Here is a 22,672-nt window from a genome sequence, read left to right as displayed (position 1 = left end):
AAGGAACCAAAGGACCCTTTTCCATTGTGAACTAATTTTACTGACAGGCCTGTGTTTTTTCTGCCTCAGTTCTGGCAACACCCCCCACGCCATGTGCTTCCAGGTCTGTTGGTGCCTTGTCCACGGAGCAGCAGGTTTTCTGACGTTCACACATTATAGCTATAATACATATATTGTTATTTTAAGTTGCTCACGAAGAGGACCACCTGTGACTCACAGGGTGCTGTTTCAACCTCGTGTGTCTCCTTCCTGTTCAGCTGCAGAGGGCTGTGTGCTCCTGGGCACGAGCTTCTGGAAGCACTGTGGGTCTGCTGACATCCAGGGAACCAACCGCATGTGCGAGGGCCATCTCGACTCTAACTGGGACCCTGGGGGCTCGGGGGCTCTGGAAAGGAGACTCATTTGGACAGGACTGCAGCTCTTGCGCCCTGGCCGTGGTACATGCTTTTGGCACTTGTCGGCTCAGCTTATCGTTAAAGCCCAGTCGCCGCAGCCAGTTCCCATGCGTTCCTAGCAAGTGGAATCGGGCGCCTTTAAGCCTTTGCCGGTATGGTTAAGGGTTTCTGTCTTTTTCAGGAAAGTAGCTGATGGTTGGGCAGGCCAGTAATTACCAGGTTTCAGAGCAGGGGGGTGCTGTTGGATAGTGTGGTGACAACTCAGCTTGGAGGCGAGGCTCCTGGGGAGCCCTCTTGCTCTTTGGGGTGTGGCTGGCTCTGGCCTCTCGCCAGCACAGGGCACCTCAGGGCCCCTCGTTGGGGCAGTCAGAAGAAGGTTGTCATTCAGATTGCACTCTCAAAGGCCCACTGAAGATGTGCTTCCCAGAACCCATTCCCATCGAGTTCGTTCCAACTCACAGCGACCCTGCGGGACAGAGTAGAACTGCCCCATAGGCGTCCCAAGGCTGTAATCTTCACGGGAGCAACCTGCCACATCTTTTTCCCGCCACCCTCGAAATGATGTTCACAGTTGTTGGAGAGCACCTTTGGAATCTTTCAACTGTGAACTCCTAAAGGGCGTGGGCCACATTCCTCCCCATCGCGGCATCTTTCCGGAAACATCGTCCTTTCTGAGAACCTCAGACACCGTCGTCGGACGATGAAGAAAGGCTCCACTGTGCTCCCTGAGACAGACAGCAGGCCCTCTTCCTTCTCCCCTCAGCTCGGCCCTCCACCTCCATGTGCCCCGCAACGTTGCTGTGCTCCTGGGCGTCCCTGAGGGCGGTATCCTGCCCTGCCATCCTCGTAACCTTAGTCCTTGACCGAGCTCCTTCTGCTTGTAGGTACCCGCCCGGAAGCTGAGCATGACACACAGGATGGCGACAGCCCTTTACAGCGGGCTTCACACAGACCAAAATCCACTCACAAGAATTTAGTTTTGTCTGTTCTAGAATTTTACCTAAGTGGAATAATATGGTATGTGCTCTCTTGTGTCTGGCTTCTTTTGCTGTTGTCATTTGAGATTCATCCGTGTTTTTGCGTTAACAGTAGTTTGTGCATTTTTATGGCTTATGGATTGAATTGTGTCCCCCAAAAATACATGTGTCAACTTGACCAGGTTATGATTCCTAGTATTGTGTGATTGTCCCCCATTTTCTCATCCGATGTGATTTTCCTGTGTGTTGTAAATCCTACCTTTATGATGTTAATGAGGAAGAATTAGAGGCAGTTATGTTAATGAGGCAGGATCCAGTGAGATTAGGTTGTATTTTGAGCCAATCTCTTTTGAGATATAAAAGGGAGAAGCAAGCGGAGAGACAGGGGGACCTCATGCCACCAAGAAAGCAGTGCCAGGAGCAGAGTATATCCTTTGGACCTGGGGTTGCTGTGCGGAGATGCTCCTAGACCAAGGGAAGATTGATGACAAGGACTTCCTCCAGAGCTGACAGGGAGAGAAAGCCTTCCCCTGGAGCTGATGCCCTGAATTTGGACTTCCAGCCTCCTAGACTGTGAGAGATTAAATTTATGTTTGTTAAAGTCATCCACTTGGGGTGTTTCTGTTACAGCAGCACTAGATGACTAAACCAATGGCTGAGTAACATTTCATCATGCTCGGTTAAGTAGAGGGTCAGCGGAAAAGAGGAATGCCCTCAACGAGATGGATTGACACAGTGGCTGTAACAACGGGCTCAAACATAGCAACGATTCTGAGGACGGCGCAGGACCAGGCAGTGTTTTGTTCTGTTGTACATGGGGTCATTATGAGTCAGAGCAGACCCGATGGCACCTAACGACAACATTTCATTACATGGCTGTACCACATGACACCTGTTGAGGGATACTACAGTGTCTCCAGTTGTGCTTTATTGACACACAGAGCTGCTGTGAGCACTCGGTGCAGTCTGTGTGTGAACACAGGCTTTCGTCCCTCCAGGGTGAATACCTGGGAGTGGATGGCTGCATTGTGAGGTAGGCGCTGGCTGTAGGTTTAACTTTCTGGAACACTGCCAACACTTGTCCAAAGAGGCTGGGCCACCTTACGCTCATGCCGGCCATGGGTGTCCACTGGGTGTCCACCACATCCAGCCCTGAACTCTAACAGACGCACCAAGATGGCGCATGGAATTCAGACGTGCCTCTGGTGGTGACCAGAACACCTGGAGCTGTCAGACTTCTTCAGCAACAGGACAGAAGCAGCACTCTGTGGCCCGGCGTCTGCCTAAACCTTTAGCGTTTTGTGGTTTTGCATCAGGGAATCCTGAACCCAGGCCCCAGCTGCTTGGTAAGAAGGAGAGAGCGCTTTAGGAGTACCTCCCTCACATCATCAGGCTGCTTTCCTCCCTGTCTTGAAGTTAGAAAGGGTGACAAGGGAAGCCCCCGCTTTTTGCCATCAAGCAGAACCTGTGCTAATCTCTGGCTGTGGTTCTCAGACTGCGCCCCCGGCCTCCCCCAATCACAGACCTACTGGTCAGAGCCTCTGGGGGTGGGCCCAGCCACCTGTGCTTTAACAGACCCCCGGTTCCAGGTGATTCTGATGCAGCTAGGTTGGAGGCTGGTACTCTGTGCGATGGCGGAGAGGACAAGAGGGGTTTCTCCGCGCCAGCGCCCCTCTTTCCAGGAGGCCACAGAAACGGCCCCTAGTCGGGTATGTTTGGCCAGTGCAGGGTCAAGCTGAGCGCTTCCTGCAGGGTTTCCCAGGCCTTGAACGTGCTCAGACTCACTGGACTGCCCAGGGTGGGAAAGGGTAGGGCACCTCTCACACTTAGTGACAGTGATGCTCCCAGGCCTTGAACATGCTCAGACTCACTGGACTGCCCAGGGTGGGAAAGGGTAGGGCACCCCTCCCACTTAGTGACGGTGATGCTCCCAGGCCTTGAACGTGCTCAGACTCACTGGACTGCCCAGGGTGGGAAAAGGCAGGGCACCCCTCCCACTTAGTGACCGTGGCACTCTCAGGCCAGCAGTCAGTGCTGCCCTCTGCGCTGTGTGAAGCAGCTGGGCTGTGACCCTCTAAGTGAATGCTCTATTGCCCCTCATCCCGACTCCAGGAGACTTCCTTCCTGCCACCGTTGCTGTCATTATGCTGGCACAGCTGGCCTGTGTCCAGGAGCCCGCACACTCTCCACCGAGCTGGCGTTCCCTGGGCCTTGTGTCCATGCGCCTGACCGGAGGGGCGTCTACTGACAGTATTGAAGTTTGAGATGATAAGGAAAAGGGTTTTTCTCAGAGTGAATGTTCGGTTGAATCAGCAGTGGGAGATAAAGCAGAGTTGATTTTCATCATTTCCATTGATGGGCTTGCCTGCACGCATGTTTGATGTGGTCCCTGCCCTGGGCCTTTGCTTAGTCTCCCATTGCCAAGCGTAGCAGCCATGGGACCGCCAAGCAAGCAGGGCTCTGTCCTGCCCTCTCCACATGGAGCCCTGGGCCCTGGCCCAGCTCCCTTCCACCTGGGGAGGCCCTGGCCCAGCTCCCTTCCACCTGGGGAGGCCCTGGCCCAGCTCCCCTCCACCTGGGGAGGCCTTGGCCCCATGCCTCCTCCAGGGGTCTTCCAAGTGAGCAACCCCTTTTCCCAGGGGCTTTCTGCTCCCTGTCACCTCACAAAGCAAGTGGGTCTCACACAAAGAAATATCCAAATATGAATTAAGGCTAAATTACTAAGGAAGTATTGCAAGTCTTCATTTCTTGAATATTAAAAATGGGAATACATATGCAAATGAATTTTAATCAGCCCCATTCTCACCTTCCAGCATTCAGCTGATCCTTGCTTTGTGAGGCTGCTTCCTGGGGGAGGAGGGGCGCCAAGGGGCATGTCCTCCCACCCAACTCGGCCAGGCTTTTTCACTTTGTGGAAAATGACTCCAAAGTTCCTAATTGTTCCACTCTTCCTAGGTTTCAGGCCACTTTACAACTTATTATTATGTTCCTCCTTTGCTGGAGCCAGCATGGTAGCAGCAGAAATGGTAGCCGGCGTGCCCACAGGGCCTAGGGCTTAGGTTCACACTGCTGCTTCCCAGCTGTGGTAGAATGGCCTGGAGGGTCCTCAGCCCAGCCTGAGCCTCCTGGTCCTCAGTGTGACAGGATGGGTGTCCCCCACTGGGCTGTGGGGAGCTCAGGGCACAGCATCTGGTGTGCAAGCTCCCTTTGCATCCTGTGGAAGGCAGTGAAGCCAGGCGAGGGGCAGGCTCGTGCCGCCTATGTCAGCTCTGCCCAGTGCTAGGTTTGTGGCCATGGTTGACAGTGAGGCTCCTGGCCCCCTCTCCCCTAACTCTAGGATAGCAGTCATTGCTGCGTCCACCTCACAGGGCTGGGCAGAGTGTCCACCAGGCCTTCTCACACTGGGCAGCACCCTCCCCCCTCGAACCCTCTGGAATCCTGCCACCCAAGTGTGAGAACCTCTCACATGCGGAGTCACCTCTGAGCTCCAGAATGGGAGGCAGCCCTTGGGAATGATCGGGACACCTGGTCTCACAGCCCTGGAGGGCCAGCCTACATGCAGGCTGGGGTGCTCATGCAGGGGTGGCCCCCTGCTCGAGGAGGAACAACCTTGCCCCTGTGCTTAGCCCGCACGGCAGCCCCTTGGGGTACCTGGACACATTCGGGGAGAGCAGGGGCACCTCCGGGCAGGCCTGGTGTCCTTCCCATGTGTGTTCCTGGCCAAGAAGCTGCTGTCCCCTGGGGGCTGGGCCCTCCCCACCATCACGCAGAGCCCGCTGGCTGCCCTGGGCAGGGCTGTCCATGGGAAGCCACTCTGCTTTGTAAAGGCAGGGTTAGGGAAATTGAAGCCCCTGTTGAGTGTCTCTGCAGACTGGCTCTTGTGCTCAACCTGGTTAATGTCAGGAGGGATTAAATGCTTCGCGCTGATCCGTTTCCTGATGGCGTTTTATCCTGCGTAAAGAGATGTGGTGCGTTCTCAGAAAACAGCATTCCTTTTCTCACTGATGGGAAGGCACTGTCATCAGTGAACTACCAAGACTGGGCCTGCCTCGCCCAGCAGTGGACACAGCCCGGGCTGCCCCTGGGTACCCCGGGTCCTGCCATCCTGGCCACCACCTCGAGTCCCAGGAACACCTGGGTCTTCCTGAACTCGGAGAGTCTCTGCTGCCAGCTCCTTTTGTCTCCTTTGTGCTCAGAACCTCAGCTCATTAAGGTGTCAGGAATGTGCGTCTTTTAATTAAATTTCACAAAGAATAAACGTTAACTCTAGCGGTGTCTTTAATTTCCTCCTTGCCGTTGACAGAGTCTTTTGAAAAATGTACTGTATACTTTAATCACCGTCATTACAGAGAGAGTAACGTACCCATGCATTCTTCAACGAGAGGAATCAGTTATCAATCGTGGTTTTGTGAGTCTCTTTCTGGTTCCTGACCAACATTGGTGAAGGGTTAAGAAGTCCCAACTCCAGCTTCAGAGCAGTGGTGGCAGAGCCGACTCTGCACAGGTGTTAACTTTCTGAGCGGAAGCAGAAAGCGGGGACCCTCTCAGGATGCCCCTGCCTCCAGCTGGGCCCCTCCTGGACCTGCTTCTGTGGGGGCCTTGTTTTCTCCCCATCCTCCTGCCCTGTCCCTTGGGGGCAGGCGTGTCAAGAAGTAAACATTTTTAAAGATTTTATTTTATTGTGGTTGTTTCTCCGTGAAGACTTTGTTGTTGTTGTTGTAGGTGCCGTGGACTCGATTCTGACTCACAGCGACCCTATAGGACAGAGTAGAACTGCCGGACAGGGTTTCCAAGGAGCAGCTGGTGTGGATTTCAACTGCTGACCATTTGGTTAGCAGCCAAAACCACTGCTGCTATCCACTGTGCCTCCATTAAAACAAAAACCCAAACCCATTGCCCAGTCGATTCCGACTCAGGACGACTGCATGTGTTACAGAGTAGAATTGCTCCGTTGGGTTCTTGTGACTCTAATCTTACAGAAAGGAGCCTTGATGGTGCAATGGTTAAGTGCTAGGCTGCTGACCACAAAGTTGGTATTTTGTACCGACCTAGCGGCTCTGCAGGAGAAAAGACTTGGGAGTCTGCTCCTTTACAGATTACGTCCAAGAAAACCCCATAGGGCGGTTCTGCTCTGACACAGGGAGTTGCTATGAGTGGAAATTGACCTGATGGCACACAGCAACAACAGTCTTTATGGAAGTGGATCATCAGGGCCTTTCTTTCGCAGTGCCGCTGGGTGGGCTTGAACCTTCAACCTTTCAGTTAGCAGCTGCGTGCAAACTGTTTGCACCACCCAGGGACCTTCACCGGATTGATTGACTCTCTGGTGGAGACCTAAGGGGTCATATCCTCAGATTTTCCGTTTTATTTTAGGAGGCCAACAGGTTAAAGGCCATTTAGTCTCTGCCCTTCACCTGCATCTAATTCCAAAGGTGCAAAGGGAAGGACCTGCCCCAGGCTGCTGTGCCTGGAGCCTGACCCCTGGGCGAAGCCAGCCCTCCTCACTCCCTTCCTGCTGCTGGGAAATGGGCGCTCTCTTTTTTTTTATTATTACTTTAAAAAAATTTTTTTTTTTTTGTGCTTTAAGTGAAAGTTCACAAATCAAGTCAGTCTCTCGTACAAAAACTTAAACACACCTTGCTACATACTCCTAGCTGCTCTCCCCCTAATGAGACAGCACATTCCTCCACTCCACCCTGTTATTATTTTTCTAAGCAAACGTGTTCAGGTAAGTCCTCAGGCAGGAACTCCTAGGCTCCTACACCACTTTCTGAATTGTGCCCCGAGCCCCTTGGCCAACCCACATGTCAGGTGTGGTGAGCAGGTGAGCAGGAGAAACGCTGAGGCCACTGTGGGTACGCTGAGTGAGAGGGCCTTGGAGACCTCTGGGGCAAAGGGCCCAGTAGGCAGCTGGACGCGTGGACCCAGGAATGTGGCACCTCGCTGCGAGTCTGTGTGTCACCGGAGACTCAGAGCGCTTTCAGTAAGCCAGGGAAAAACAAGCGTATCCAGGGTAATAGGGAATGGGATTGACTTCATGAAAAATCCGCCATTGTGGCTTTCCAACAACATTTTGGGAATTAAGCCCCTGGCCATTAAATAAACCAAGGTATACGTGTTGGAAGGAGGCCTGGTTAAGTGCTTGGCTACTAACCGAAAAGTCAGTGGCTTGAACCCACCCAGCAGCTCCATCAGGGAAAGACCTGGTGGCGTGGTCAGGTAGAGATTACAGCCTAGGAACCCCGTGGGGCCGTTCTGCTCTGTCACATGGAGTCCACATGAGCCAGAGTCAGCTCAGCGGCACCCAGCAACAGCACACATACATGTAAAAAGGGTCCCTGCACGGCACAGTTAACACACTTGGCTGCTAACTGAAAGATTGGGGGGTTCGTGTCCACCCAGAGGCGCCTCCAAAGAAAGGCCCAGCGACCTTCTTCTGAAAAGTCGGCCCTTGAAAACCCCGTGGAGCACAGTTCTACCCTGACACATGGGTGGGGTCGACCCCATGGAGCACAGTTCTACCCTGACACAGGGGTGAGGTCGACCCCGTGGAGCACCGTTCTACCCTGACACATGGGTGGGGTCGCCATGAGCTGGAGCCGACTCAGTGGCAGCTGGTTAGACACGTAAAGCATGTGGTGGTTTTGTTGAAGAGAAGCACCCCAAAGTGCATAAGAACAGTCACAAAGCAGCCACACGTGCGTGCGAGGACATGTGGCTAGAACCCTCCCGCGGCCCCAGGCTGTGTTCTCAGAGTGTCCGCACACTGGGACGTGTGGGGCGCGCAGTAGGAGAGCAGGCAGGCAGAGCTGCAGCTGGGAGGTTGCGGAGGGCTCCACTGCCACTTCTCCAACACCCCAGGTGTGCAGAGGCTCAGACCCAGCAGAAGGACAGCTCACCCAGCAGCGTGTCACCGTCTGTCCACTCTGGGTAGGTGACATACCTGAGTGTGAAGGGGCCGAGGTGCATTCCAGCCCACCTGGTTGCAGGTGGTTGCCCCGGCAGGGAATAGGGACCTTGGTGGGACGATAGTCTCCATCGTGGGGTTGGCTGCTTGCCTGGGGCAGCTGGCTTCTCAGCAGTGTGTTGACCCTGTGACTCTCATATGGAGCAGGCGTCCCTCTTGGGTGGCCAGGAGACCCTAGGCCATGCTCTCAGTGCGCCTCAACTGGCTGTTCCAGTCTTGGCCTGCAGCCTGTCGGCCCAGTTCTTTGCCTGCCTTTAAAAAAATCCAGTACTCCTTTAATGCTTCTCTCTGGATAGGTAACTGTGAATCTTCATTTTGAGGGGGTGGGCACTGTTAGTAAAAGCTGGGATTTCTGCAGGTCCCCTGCTTCATACAGGTCCCTGATATGCCTGGCCTGATCCAAACCAAAAACCACCCACTGCTGTTGCGTTGATTCTGACTCACAGCGACCCTAGAGGACAGAGTAGAACTGCCCCATAGGGTTTCCAAGGCTGTGGTGCAGTGGTTAAGGTTCAGGCCGCTAACCAAAAGGTCGGCGGCTTGAATCAGCCAGCTGCTCCTTGGAAACCTATGGGGCAGCTCTACCCTGTCCTGTAGGGTTGCTATGAGTTGGAATCGACTTGATGGCAATGGGTTTCTTTTAACCTTTATGGAAGCCAACAGTCACATTTTTCTCCCATGCAGCAGCTGGTGGGTTCAGACCATCGACCTTTCTGTTAGCAGCCAAGCACTTTAAGCTAAGTTTTGGGTAAGAGCTCAGGCTGCTAACCAAAAGGTCAGCAGTTCAAATCCACAAGCTGTTCCTTGGAAACCCTATGGGGTGATTCCACTCTGTCCTCTAGGGTCTCTCTGAGTCTGAATGAACTTGACAGCAATGGGTTATACCCTATTGGATTGAGTAGAACTGCCATATGGTTCCTAAGGCTGTAATCTTTACAGAAGCAGACTGCCACATTGTTCTTTCAAGGAGTGGCTGGTGGGTTTGAACCACTGACCTTTCAGTTGGCGGCCGAGCACTTAACCACTGGGCCACCAGGCTGTCTTCCAGGGACTTTAGAGGCAGAAGACCATTGTCAGCTCAGGTATTGTTTTAGATTAATAAGGCCTCCCTCCTCCTTTATTCATCTGGTCCTGAAGAGGTGACTCCACAGGGGACCCAGGGGAACAAAGCAGTGGCAGTAACACGCCAGAGGATTGATGGGGTCTTTGTACCTTTCTGCACAGTTTCTCTTTGTGTCTGCCTCCAGGAGTCCTCGTACCGTCAGTCCCTGAGTGCTGGAGCCAGGGACAGAAACGCTCCCGCATTAGGGCTGCTGAAGGGCCGCAGACTGGTACAGCACATGCTTGTCTGCCCTGTTAGGGCTCAGGACAGTGGAGGGACACCATCAGGGACGGGCTGGGACAGGCAGAGGTGCTTGGGGTGCCTGAGCCTCTGATAGGCTGTTGTTTGAAAGAAACAAACTAAGAACAGAAATGCATGCCTTGCTTTGCTTGTCCTTTGGCCAGCCGAGCTGCCCGGGGACGTGGACAGACACTGCCAGGCTTGCCGTCTTGTCCGCCTGTCCATCTTTTCATGAGTGATGGACCAGTCCCAGCACTGTGTGCTGAAGTGAAAGATGAGAGTCACCACCTACCTAGGAGGTCTGCAGTTCACCTGGGCCACGGGCAGTGATGAGTACAGAATAGCACACCGTGCCAGGTGGATACGTGGACCACGAGCAGTACCAAGTGCTGGGGGGACACCTGGCCACAGGCAGGCTCTGGTCTCCTGGCCCGTGCCCTTCCTTGGTAAGCTGGTGGGCAGGAGTCCAGCATGGGGAGCCAGACTGCCCTTCTCCACAAGAACCCTCTACCAGGGTAAGCACCCGCTGTGGGCCCCACTGGCCGCCAGCCTGGTGGCCCCTCCTCATGGCCCACCATCTGGAGAGGACAGCCTCTGTATGACCCTTCTCCCCTCCCCTCCCTTACGGGGACCAAGCCAACACCCATCAGCTACTGGTCCTCAGGGAGCCAGCCCTGCCCAGGGGCAGCGTGTCCTTCTTTGATGTCTCTGCAGCAGAGATGATGGTGCCCCTTCCAGGGTGGACTTCCCTGTGGGTCATTGTTTCAGGGGCGGGCGTCTGCCTCTCACACAGGGTTTCTCCATTGCTGAAATTGTCCCAGATCACCTCATCAAGCCGAGGCGCAGGGTCACATTGAAATACCTGTGACATCCGTAGACCTGGGCAGAAGCTGTTGTGGCGCTCTGTTCACGGACTTGTGTTGCAGTGAAATGTGATAATTGATGAATATCTGTGGAAATGGATATGATTGTGTCCTTTTTAACGAGCTAACAATTTCATGCTGAAATCTCAGCAGTGCCGTTGTTTAGAATAAAAGGAGACATGCAGATGAGGCCAGGGCTGCGATTGTGAGGGAAACAATGCCCGCAGCCTCCTTATTGTGCCCATTAATTAATTCCCAGCTGCCAGATTCCCTGGGAATGAACTGGAAAAATCATTAAAATGATACACGAGGTAAGGAGTCTCGAAATTCAAAAGGTGAAGGCGAGAATTGGTTTAATACGTAATTAGACATGTTATTTGTGACTGCACGTTTTTTTACATGTGGCTCACTGAGGCAGGAGGGCCCTATTTTCAGTCCAGGATAGTTAATAAACCCCGTTTGGGGCTGTTTTTCAACTCATGAAGGCTCATCAGTTTTCTTGATAGCATTAAGCGGCTAATTATAGTGCACATTGTTAGAATAACTCCTGCTGCAAAACCTAGTAACCCAACAAAGGTTGCAAAAGCAAGTTTTTAAAGGAGTTAATTCCACTAAATTACTAGCTGAAATTTTTGGCGTTGAGACCAAACTGGAAGAGTTTCAGCAAAGAACCTCCAGGTTTCCGTGTGTTTTTGTTGCAAATTGGATCCAGAACACAAGCCTTGGAAACGGGTCTGCTCTGGGTCTGAGTGGTGAGAATGGGACGTCTCCCGACCCGGCCCGAGCCCTGCTGTGGACGAGCTTGCGTGGGTGCTTCTGTCCTGCAGGAGCATTTCTTTCTTCCGTCACGGCCTCTCTGAGCAGCCCCAGGCCTGCGCTCGGTGTGGCGCGTGTCAGACCGATACGTAGCTGTTGGACCAGCCTCTGTGCGTGGAAGTACATTTGGATCCCTCCGAGCCTAAGCTCCTCAACACCACTGTCCTCGCCGGCGTCCTGCCCGTTTCTCGGACGGGCCAGGGTCAGTCTTCCCACTGCAGTGCTGTTGACTTCCGGTGTGGCCTGCCATTCCCTGTTGTTTTGGATTATATACTTAAGATGACCCAGTGATTCCATTTCTGGGAATCTAAGGGCATAAATGTTTTGTAAGGTTGCTGATACTGAAGTGACAAGCTTCTGTGTAAATACTTGAACCCCATACTTAGGCGCTTTTTTTTTTTTTTAATGAGGGACCATTTTAGTAGCTGATACCCCAGACTATTGGAGAAAAATAAACACGTGGTCATCGTTATTAGTTGCCTTCGATTTGGCTCCAACTCATGGCGACCTCGTGTATAATAGAAGGAAATGTCGCCTGTGTCATCTCCATGATCACTGGTGTGTTTGAGTCCATTGGCTATTGTGTCAATCCATCTCATGGAAAGTTTTCCTCATCTTCACTGGCCCTCTACTTAACCAACCACGATAATGTCACGGATCGAATTATGTCCCCCCAAAAATGTGTCTGTCAACTTGGTTAGGCCATGTGTGGTTGTCCTCCATTTTGCGATTGTAATATTATGTTAAAAGGATTAGAGTGGGATTGTGACACCCTTACTCAGGTCACCTCCCTGATCCAAGGTAAAGGGAGTTTCCCTGGGGTGGGGCTTGCACCACCTTTTATCTCTCAAGAGATAAAAGGAAAGGGAAGCAAGCAGAGAGCTGGGGACTTCATACCACCAAGAAAGGAGCACCAGGAGCAGAGCATGTCCTTTGGGCCCGGGGTCCCTGCTCCTGAGAAGCTCCTTGATCATGGGAAGATTGAGAACAAGGACCTTCTTCCAGAGCTGACAGAGAGAGAAAGTCTTCCCATGGTGCTGACGCTGTGAATTTGGACTTTTAACCTACTTTACTGTGAGAGAATAAATCTCTCTCTGTTAAAGCCGCCTACTTGTGGCATTTCTGTTATGGCAGCGCTAGATGACCAAGACAGTGCCTTTCTAGTGATTGGTCTTTCCTGATGACGTGTCCAAAGTAAGGGAGCCGAAGTCTCGCCTTCCCCACTTCTAAGGAGCGTTCTGGTTGTATTTCTTGTAAGACAGGTTTGTTCGTTCTTCTGGTAGTCTATGGTATATTCAGTATTCTTCGCCAACACCATAATTCAAATGCATCAATCCTTCTTGAGTCTTCCTTATTCGTTGTCCAGCTCTTGCACGCCTGTGAGGCGATTGAAACACCATGGCTTGGGTCAGAGGTCTTTTGCAGCAACCAGTGACCACTTATTCAGGGCACACCATGGACCACTCACTACGTAAACCTTGCACATATCAGCCCGTGTAATCCTCCCGCAACCTCGCAGGGTGCACGGTGTCACCTAGCACATTACAGCTGAAGCAGCTGAAGCTTAAACCAAACCAAACCTGTTGCTTTTGAGTCGATTCCGACTCATAGCAACCCTATAGGACAGGGTAGAACTGCCTTAGAGGGTTTCCAAGGAGTGCCTGGTGGGGACAGAGTAGAACTGCCCCATAGAGTTTCCAAAGAGCACCTGGCGGATTCCAGCTGCTGACCCTTTGGTTAGCAGCGGTAGCACTTAACCGCTACTACATCACCAGTGTTTCCAGCTGAAGCTTAGAGAGAGGAATTAATCCATCTAAAGTCACGGCCAGGAAGTCGTGGAGACGGGTGAGCGTTTGAGACTGTGCTCTTCCCGACAGATCCTTCTAGATCCTACCACACTGTACGCAGCCTGCTTAGCCCTTGTTGGTTTTCCCAGGTCTGCTGGCTCACCTGGAGTAGGCTGCACAGTCCGCGCTAGGCGCTCTTTTTGCACAATCAGAATTAAACCAGGAAACCCTTAGGGAAGAGGGAAAGGAGTCAGCCTTGTGTTTCCATCTTCTCCTTTCAAATGGAACGCCATCTGTTAATCTCCCTGCGATTCAACCTGTCAGTCCAGAAGCACTTACCACTGCTTTACGACTGTGGTCTGTGCCGGTTCTGGGAAAGAGGAACACAAACAAGTCAGTCCCAATAAATAAAAGTGATTTTGGCATTTGCATTTCTCAGTCGGGGAGTCAGTGTGAAGCAGACATCAATCTTTTCCTTCCTGAAGGGGAGGCACCATTTCTCACTGCCCGTCACTGGCTTTGATGATAAAGCGGGCTACGCATCTGGCTGGGCTCAGCGCTGACCTCCTGAGACCCGCCGCCCTCTGGTCCTGCAAGGTCCACACTTGCTGTGATGCTAGGAGCAGGCCTGCTGGACATGGTGTGTTACTGTATAAGATCTCACGTGTTAAAGTGGTGAAGCACCCCGTGTGTATATCTGGGAGTCCATTTTTCTCTGTCAGCCCTGAGCGTGCTCAGAAAGGGGTGTGCCTGGAGGGACCACCCAGGCAGGGGTGCAGCGGGGTAGCTGCCGAGCTTCTCTGGGAATTTAGGGTGAAGGGGCACCAGCAGAGCCGGGGCGGCCAGCTCTCACAGGGCAAGGAGTGAGGCTGCCCCACTGCCCACCCAGGGGCGGCAGGAAGGGGTAAAACGGGGCTCCCTGCAGTGGGCCAGCTTCCACTTCGTGGCCACCCCACCCTGCAGTCTCGCCAGCACGAGGTAGGTGGCTGATTCTTGAAATAGCCTGTTGTAATTTCCATCCCAAAGTTCTTGGCTTTCATCAGTGTGGTTCCTGGTCACACGCTTGGCCGAAAGTAGGGTACCAAGTCACATGAGTGGCACCCCTTTTCTTGGGGAGCCTGCATGCCACGCTCAGATACAGGGCCTCTTTCTCTGCGCCCTCAGCCATTTGTTGGGCCCATTTAATGCCGCCACCTTTCCACTGTATGCAGTGTTCACACCTGTCGCCACCTTTCGGGGGGGGGACTGTGGTGCCTGACTCGGTTCTGTGTTCCAGCTCCCAGCACAGGGCATTCTGCTCACAGCTGGACAGATAGACAAGGGGGTGCCTGGCCCAAGTGATCCGCCTCATCTGGTGTCCTTTAGGGCCCACATCTGTGTTCAGGTAAAGGATGAATGAGGCCCTGTCACCAGCCTCCTCTGGCTGTGCCTCTTGGCTTTGCCTTGGTCAGTTCAACAGACCAAAGCCCGCCCTCCAGCTGGGAGGATGGAGCAGAGCCGTCTGCCTGTTCACAACCAAGAGCGGGTGATGGCCCCCCACTCCTGTATAAAGGACAGACCGACGGCTCCAGGTAGGGTTTTGGTGCTGGGGTTACATTTGAATGTAAAACTTAAAAAGTTCTAAATTTATTAAAGGCTTTTTTGGGGGGTTGGAATATGCAATAGATTTTCTATTCTTCTCAATTCTCTCTTAAAATTTAATGCTGCCATAAAAATGATGGATAACAAATTATTCCAGGAAAAATGATATTGAAAGACTCTTCTAACTGCTGAAGCAGAAGCAGAGACCAGGTGAAGAAATAGATGTGACCCAGAGAGCCCACGAGGACAGAGGGAATCTTGTGCCCAGTGGGAACCAGATAGCTCACAAGGACAGAGGGAATCATGTGCCCAGTGGGAACCAGGTGAAGAAATAGATGTGACCCAGAGAGCCCACGGGGCCAGGGGGAATCATGTGCCCGGTGGGAACCAGATGAAGGAATAGATGTGACCCAGGGAGCTCACGGGGACAGAGGGAATCGTGTGCCCGGTGGGAACCAGATGAAGGAATAGATGTGACCCAGGGAGCTCACGGGGACAGAGGGAATCGTGTGCCCTGTGGGAACCAGGTGAAGAAATAGATGTGACCCAGAGAGCTCACGGGGACAGAGGGAATCGTGTGCCCAGTGGGAACCAGGTGAAGAAATAGATGTGACCCAGAGAGCCCACGGGGACAGAGGGAATCGTGTGCCTGGTGGGAACGATGCACAGAATGTTTCAGGCTTTAGAGGGGAACAAGTTTTTATTCATGACATTGCAGTAGCAGATCTATTCTGTAGTGTTGATATCTTCCGTAACTTAGTAACACCATACCTCTCCGGGTGCGTCACGCAGCCTACCATGTCCGAAACACAGCAGAGGCCCAGCAAAGAGGCAAAAAAGACCCAGCCCCAAAACTGATGTCAAAAAGGCGCTGTGCGGGAGGCCTCAGCCTACTCAGCTTACCTTTCCACAGAGTCCTACCAAGCACAGTTTGGGCAGCCGAAGGCCGTGGGTTACAGCTGCAAGCTGTGGGATGGTGGAGGCTAGGGCGGCCCCACACAGGTTCAGCGATGGCAGCGGGAATGAGCCTAGCAACCAGACCCCAGGGCAGGCAGGATGAGGAAAAATATTTCAAAACAGACACAGGCACTCAAATCCCACAGCAGTCAGGGGCCTTTTGGTACACCTTGAAGACGTCATTCCACGGTTTAAAAAAAAAAAGTTGCCATTGCATCAATTCCCACTCATGGTGACCCCATGCCTGTCAGAGTCGAATTGTGCTCCATAGGGTTTGCAGTCACTGATTTTTCGGAAGTAGACCACCAAACCTTTTCTAAGGCCCCTCTGGATGGACTTGAACCTCCAACCTTTCAGTCAGCAGCTGAGCATGTTCACCGTTTGTACCATCAGGGACTCCTCAGTCCATGTAGGTTTTTAAAAAAAAATAGTGTTAAAAAAATGTGATCAGGTCGACAGCCTGGTTATTGTTTTCACTGTAAAGCAGAGGACGTGTTGTTGATCCAAGCCGCTGATAGCCCGAGCTCCAGCTGAAGGCTGTTTTAGCTTCTTGGTGAAATGGCCCCCACTGGCTCCTGTAGACTCACTTGTTTTTCCCGTAACATGTGTTGCTGTATGTGAGGTGCTCTCTAACCGCTCTGGTTTTCCATCCCCCCGCTTTTATTTATTTATTTATTTATTTAGGCTTCTGATGACTGTTCTGAGGAGCCCTGGTGGTACAGCAGTTAAAGCACTCAGCTGTTAACCAAAACGTTGGCGATTTGAAGCCACCAGCAGCTCCGTGGGAGAGAAGACCTGAAGATCTGCTTCTGTAAAGAGCATAGCCTCGGAATCCCTGTGGGGCAGTTCTGCTTTCTTCTGTAGAGTCACTGAGTCGGAATCGACTCAGTGGCAGTGGGCACGGTGACTGTTGTACTTCTTGCAATCTCTCATGCATTTAAAGTCTGTTTTGATAGTCCACCCAACTTGGGTGAGAGGACTGGCTGGTAGCAATGATTTCTGGTGGAAGTGTCACCATGACAACTCAGGAGATGCTGGAAGCGGGCACTGTGTTAATTCCGAGTCTTAACCCTTGCAGGCAACTCTGAAATCTTTTCTTCAGAGGGAAATGTGTCTCTCATTGTTCCTCAGCTACATCCACTCAGGTGAATAATTTCCTTCTCTGCAGGTTTAGAAAAATAGATTCGACAATTAATCTGAACTCTTTGTTTACACATTTTAATGTTTGCTCCTTCAGAGTGCTCTTTGACAGCCGGCAGTATTCCCAGCTTCTCAGGGAAGCAGCAGGACCCTGGAAGTGGTGCTGTCCCAGTTCCATTGTTTAGCGGGCCTCCCAGGAGCAGAAGCGCCACGCTATCCAGGCAGTTGTCATGCCCTCTTCCTGCCCAGCAGCCTTCAGTCACACCCCCAATTGCCTGTCAGATGAAGTCCATATCCTCGGTCTGCCCCGTGGGGATCATTACCCTCCAGCCACATCCTACATTTCCAGCCCCACTAACTTCTTTACACAGGACTGGGAGGTGAGGAAAGCACAGTCGTTGCTCATCTTTCTGGGGAAATCAAATTGAACAGACAGGGCGCTATCAAGAGCTAACGTGCCAACCCAGGAGTGTGGGGCACCGATCCTGATGTTGCTTCCCGCTTGGGTCGGGGAGGCTTCGTAGGCTGTGATTGAATGTGGCGGATCAGGCAGCCCTCACAATGCCCTGAAATGCTGGGTGGATATCAAAATAGACTTTTAAATGCATGAGAGCTTACGAGAAGTAGAATAGTCACCAGAGGCTAAAATAAAAAGGGGTAGGAATCCAGACTAGTTAGAGGGTAGGTGTGCTACAGCTGCCCCAGGATGGGGTGAGAGGGTGCTGCCAGTCTCTGGGCTTGTTTTTGGACACCCACATAGGACAGAACATAAGACCTTATGCCCATCACAAGTAGGGAGTATGGAATGAAGACACTTAAATAAAGCCAGAGTTCTGAAAGTGCTGTATTCTCAAACTTGAGAAGAAAAAATTCTGCTCACAGCCCAGGAAACAACCAGATACACCTCTTTCAAAGTCGGGGTTCTCCGGTGGGGGTGGAGGATTTCTGCCTACTAACTTTTTACCCAGAGACATTTCACATTTGGATTTTCAAGAACTATATCTTCTGGGAACCCAGAAACTGGGAAATTAATGTAGAAGAATGTCAAAGGCTATTATTAATTACCATTAGGTCAAAAAGGTCAAAGGGAAATCAGAAAATACTTAGAGCTGAATGGATAATAAAACACAACTTATCTAAATTTGTGGGAAAATGCTAAAGCAGTGCTTAGAGAGCTAGCATACCTTTAAATGCACATACTAGAAAAGAATAAAGATTTTAAATTAATAATTTCCACTTTCAGAAGCTAGAAAAAGATCAAACTAAACCCAAAGTAAGTAGAAGGAAGGAAATAAAAATGAAAAGAAGTCAATGAAACAGAAAATGGACACATAATAGAGGAAACAAACGTGGGTTTTTAAAAGATCAGTACCACTGGTAAATCTCCAGCTAGGCTAATCAAGAGAGGGCAGATGGAGAGAGAGAGAAATTACCAGTTCCATTAACAAACGAGAGGACATCACTCGAGGTCCTTTTGTTGTTAGGTGCTGTTGAGTACATTTTAAACTCATAGCGACCTCGTATGACAGAGTAGAGCTGCCCCGTAGGGTTTCCTAGGGTGTAATTTTTACAAAATCGGATCACCAGGTCTTTTTCCCGTGGAGCCACTGGGTAGGTTTGAACTGCCAACTTTTGGGTAGCAGCCGAGCACTTAACTGTTGCACCACCAGAGCTTCTTTCTACAGATACTACAGACACTAAAATGACAATAAAGGAATATTAATAGCTTTATAACAATAAACAGCCTGGATGAAGTGGACCAGTTCCTCGAAGGATGCAGATTACCAACCATTACACAAGAAGAAATAGAAAACCTTTAAAGTCCTGTATCTGTTAAGGAAATTGCGTTAGTAATTTAGAACTTTCCTGCAAAAACTACTACAGGCCCAGATGACTTCATGGGTGAATTCTATCAACCATTTACATAAGAAGTAATACCAGTCTAACACTAACTCTTTCAGGAAGTAGAAGAGGAAGGGACACTTCCCAGCTCTTTTATGGGGCCAGCATAACTCAGATACAAAACCAGGCAAGGACATTATGAGAAAAGAAAATTACAAACTAATATCCCTCATTACCCCGACACATCAGTTTGTCATGCTGTGGGGGCTTGCCTGTTGCTGTGATACTGGAAGCTCTGCCACCTATATTCCAATATCAGCAGATCATCCATGACAGACAGTTTTCAGCTGAGTTTCCAGACTAAGACAGACTAGGATGAAGGACCTGGCAGTCTACTTCTGAAAAGAATTAGTCAGTGAAAACCTTATGAATAGCAGCGAAACATGGTCTGATATAATGCCAGAAGATGAGCTCCTCAGGTTGGAAGACACTCAAAAGATGACTGGGGAAGAGCTGCCTCCTCAAAATAGAGCTGACTTTAATGACATGGCTGGAGTCAAGATTTTGGGACCTTCATTTGCTGATGTGACATGACTCAAAACAAGAAGAAGCAGCTGCAAAAAACATCCATTAATCGGAACATTAAATGTACAAAGTAGTTTGCTGAAGATCATTCAGAAGTGACTGTAGCAGTACATTGATAGGGAACTGCCAGAAATTCAAGCTGGATTCAGAAGAGGATGTGCAACCAGGGATATCATTGCTGATATCAGATGGATCCTGGCTGAAAGCCGAGAATACCAGAAGGATGTTTACCTGTGTTTTATCAACTATGCAAAGGCATTCAGGTGTGTGGATCATAACGAATTATGGATAACATTGTGAAGAATGGGAATTCCAGAACAATTAATTGTGCTTATGAGGGACCTGTACATGGATCAAGAGGCAGTCGTTTGAACAGAACAAGGGGATACTGCATGGTTTAAAGTCAGGAAAGGTGTGCATCAGGGTTATGTCCTTTCACCATACTTATTCAGTCCATATGCTGAGCAACTAATCCAAGAAACTGGACTATTATGAAGAAGAAAGCAGCATCAGGATTGGAGGAAGACTCTAACCACCTTTGATATGCAGATGGCACAGCCTTGCTTGCTGAAAGTGAAGAGGACTTGAATATATACTGATGAAAATCAAAGACCAGAGCCTACACCTCAACATAAAGAAAACAAAAATCTCACAAGTGGATCAATAAGCTACATCATGATAAACGGTGAAAAGATTGAAGTTGTCAAGGATTTCATTATACTTGGATCCACAATCAACACCCACGGAAGCAACAGCGAAGGAATCAAAAGATGCATCGCATTGGTCAAATCTTCTGTAAAAAAAAAAAAAACCTCTTTAAAGTGCTGAGAAGCAAAGATGTCACCTTGAAGACTGAGGTCCGCCTGACTGAAGCCAGGATGTTTTCAGTCACCTCATGTGCATGGGAAAGCTGGACAGTGAATAAGGTAGACTGAAGAAGAATTGATGCCTTTGAATTGTGGTGTTGGTGAAGAATATCGAATATACCACAGACTGTGAAAAGAACAGACAAACCGGTCTTGGAAGAAGTGTGAACCGAATGCTCCTTAGAAGCAAGGATGGCGAGACTACATCTTCTGTACTTTGGACACATCATCAGGAGGGATCAGTCACTGGAGAAGGACATCATGCTTGGTAAAGTAGAGGGTCAGCGAAAAAGAGGAAGGCCCTCAACAAGATGGATCGACACAGTGGAAGTAACAAGGGGCTCAAGCATAACAATGATTGTGACAGTGGCGCAGGACCGGGCGGTGCTTTGTTCTGTTGTACGTGGGGTCGTTATGAGTCAGAACCAGCTCCATTGCACATAGAAACAAGAGACAGTCGTTCAAACAGAGCAAGGGGATACTGCATGGTTTAAAGTCAGGAAAGGTGTGCGTCAGGGTTGTATCCTTTCACCATGCCTATTCAATCTGTATGCTGAGCAAATGATCCAAGAAATTTGACTATATGAAGAAGAATGGGGCATTAGGATTGGAGGAAGACACATTAACAGCCTGTAATATGCAGATGAAAAACCTTGCTTGCTGAAAGTGAAGAGGACTTGCAGCACTTACTGATCAAGGCCAAAGACTGCAGCCTTTAGTATGGATTATACCTCATACCTCAATGTAAAGGAAACAGAAATTCTCACAACTGCACCAATAAGCAACATCATGATAAACAGAGAAAAGATTGAAGTCATCAAGGATGTTATGTTACTTGGATCCACAATCAACACCTATGGAAGCAGCAGTCAAGAAGTCAAATGAAGCATTGCCTTGCAAATCTGCTGCAAAAGACCTCTTTCAAGTGTTAAAAAGTGAAGATGTCAATTTGAGGACTAAGGTGCGCCTGACCCAAGCCATGGTGTTTTCAGTCGCCTCAGATGCACCTTTTAATTATGGTTTCGGTGAAGAATATTGAGTATACCATGGACTGCCAGAAGAACAAACAAATCTGTCTTGGAAGGAGTATAGCCAGAGTGTTGCTTAGAATCGAGGATGGTGAGACGTCATCTTATGTGCTTCGTATGTGTTTTCAGGAGGGACCAGTCCCTGGAGAAGGACATCATGCTTGGTAAAGCAGAGGGTCAGTGAAAAAGAGAAAGATCCTCAACAAGATTGACACAGTAGCTGCAACAATGGGCTGTGACAATGGGCTGTAACGTAGCGATAGTTGTGAGGGTGGTGCAGGACTGGGCAGTGTTTAGTTCTATTGCGCGTAGGGTCTCTGTGAGTTGTAACTGACTCCACGGCACCTTACAACATGTTTTATATATAAGCAATGAACCATTGAGAGATGAAATTTGGAAGCTAATACCATTTATAACATCATAAATTATAAAATACTTAGGGATAAATTTAACTAAAGGTATTTGAGATTTTTTCACCACAACTACAAAACATTATTGAGAGAAATTTTAAAGGCCTAAATATATGGCAAGATATACCATGTCTATGAAATGAAAGACTCAGTGTTGTTAACGTATCAGTTCTCCCCAAATTATTCTTCCGAATTCATTGCACTCGCAATAAAATGTACCACCCCTTTTTAATAGAAATTACCAAGCTGATTGTAAAATTTTAGTGAAAAGGCAAAAGAGCTAAGATAACAAAATTCAAAAAATTTTGTAAAAGAAGAACTAAGTTGTAGAGCTTAATGTCCAGATTCCAAGGCTTACTATCAAGCCACAGTAGTCAAAACAGTGTGGTATTGGCATAAAGATGGTTAATAAAATAATGGAACCGAGCAGAGTCCAGAGTGGGCAGGCAACAGACTAGGTGAACATATTCATAACATGTCTGTCTGATAAAGGACTCCTAAAAAGTTAAAATCTCCTATCGCTCAGTAGTAAAAGACTGTCTAATCAAACAGTGGACAAAAAACTCAGACATTTCACAACAGAGATAGATGAATGGCCAATAGACATCTGAGAAAGTGTTCAGCATTGTTAGTCATCAGGGAAATGCAAATTAACCCATAGGGGATACAACCACAAACCCACTACAAAAACAGACAAAAAAAAAACCGAACCCGATGCTGTCAAGTCAATTCCAACTCATAGACCCCCTATAAGACAGAGTAGAACTGCCCCATAGGGTTTCTAAGGAGCACATGGTGTATATGAACTTTCAACCTTTTGGTTAGCAGCTGTAGCTCTTAACCACTGCACCACCAGGGTTTCCCCCGAACCCAGTAGGATGGCTAAAATTGAAAGGATTGGCAGCTCGGAGCCTTGGCGATGGTATGGAGCAAGCAGAACTCTCATGCACTGCTGGTGGGAATGTTGAATGGAACCGCCACTTTGGGAGACTGGCAGTTTCTTAATAGAAGTAAATATACAGCTACCTTCAAAACAAAACCTGTTGCTATTGAGTCAATTCCGACTCACAGTGACCGTACAGGACAGAGGAGAACCGCTCCCTAGGTCTTCCAAGG

The 22,672-nt window shown here is 49.8% G+C and overlaps 1 protein-coding gene across 16 annotated transcripts in view; it reads left to right on the top strand.

Moving 5' to 3' along the window:
• Window positions 1-22,672, top strand: part of TBC1D22A (TBC1 domain family member 22A) — a 465,294-nt gene that overhangs the window by 355,260 nt on the left and 87,362 nt on the right. Inside the window, exon 13 of one of the 16 annotated variants that reach the window (XM_064283351.1) lies at window positions 1,280-20,076. The exons of the other annotated variants lie outside the window; for them this stretch is intronic. Coding sequence (XP_064139421.1) covers window positions 1,280-1,372 — 93 coding nt within the window. The 3' untranslated portion in view covers window positions 1,373-20,076. Of the gene's footprint in view, window positions 1-1,279; window positions 20,077-22,672 lie in introns of those variants that run through there. 16 annotated transcript variants of the gene reach the window in all.

Source organism: Loxodonta africana, chromosome 4 (genome assembly GCF_030014295.1).
Source record: "Loxodonta africana isolate mLoxAfr1 chromosome 4, mLoxAfr1.hap2, whole genome shotgun sequence".
NCBI lineage: Eukaryota > Metazoa > Chordata > Mammalia > Proboscidea > Elephantidae > Loxodonta > Loxodonta africana.
The sequence above is the reverse complement of the archived record's forward strand: the minus strand, read 5'-3'. Positions and strand labels throughout refer to the sequence as shown.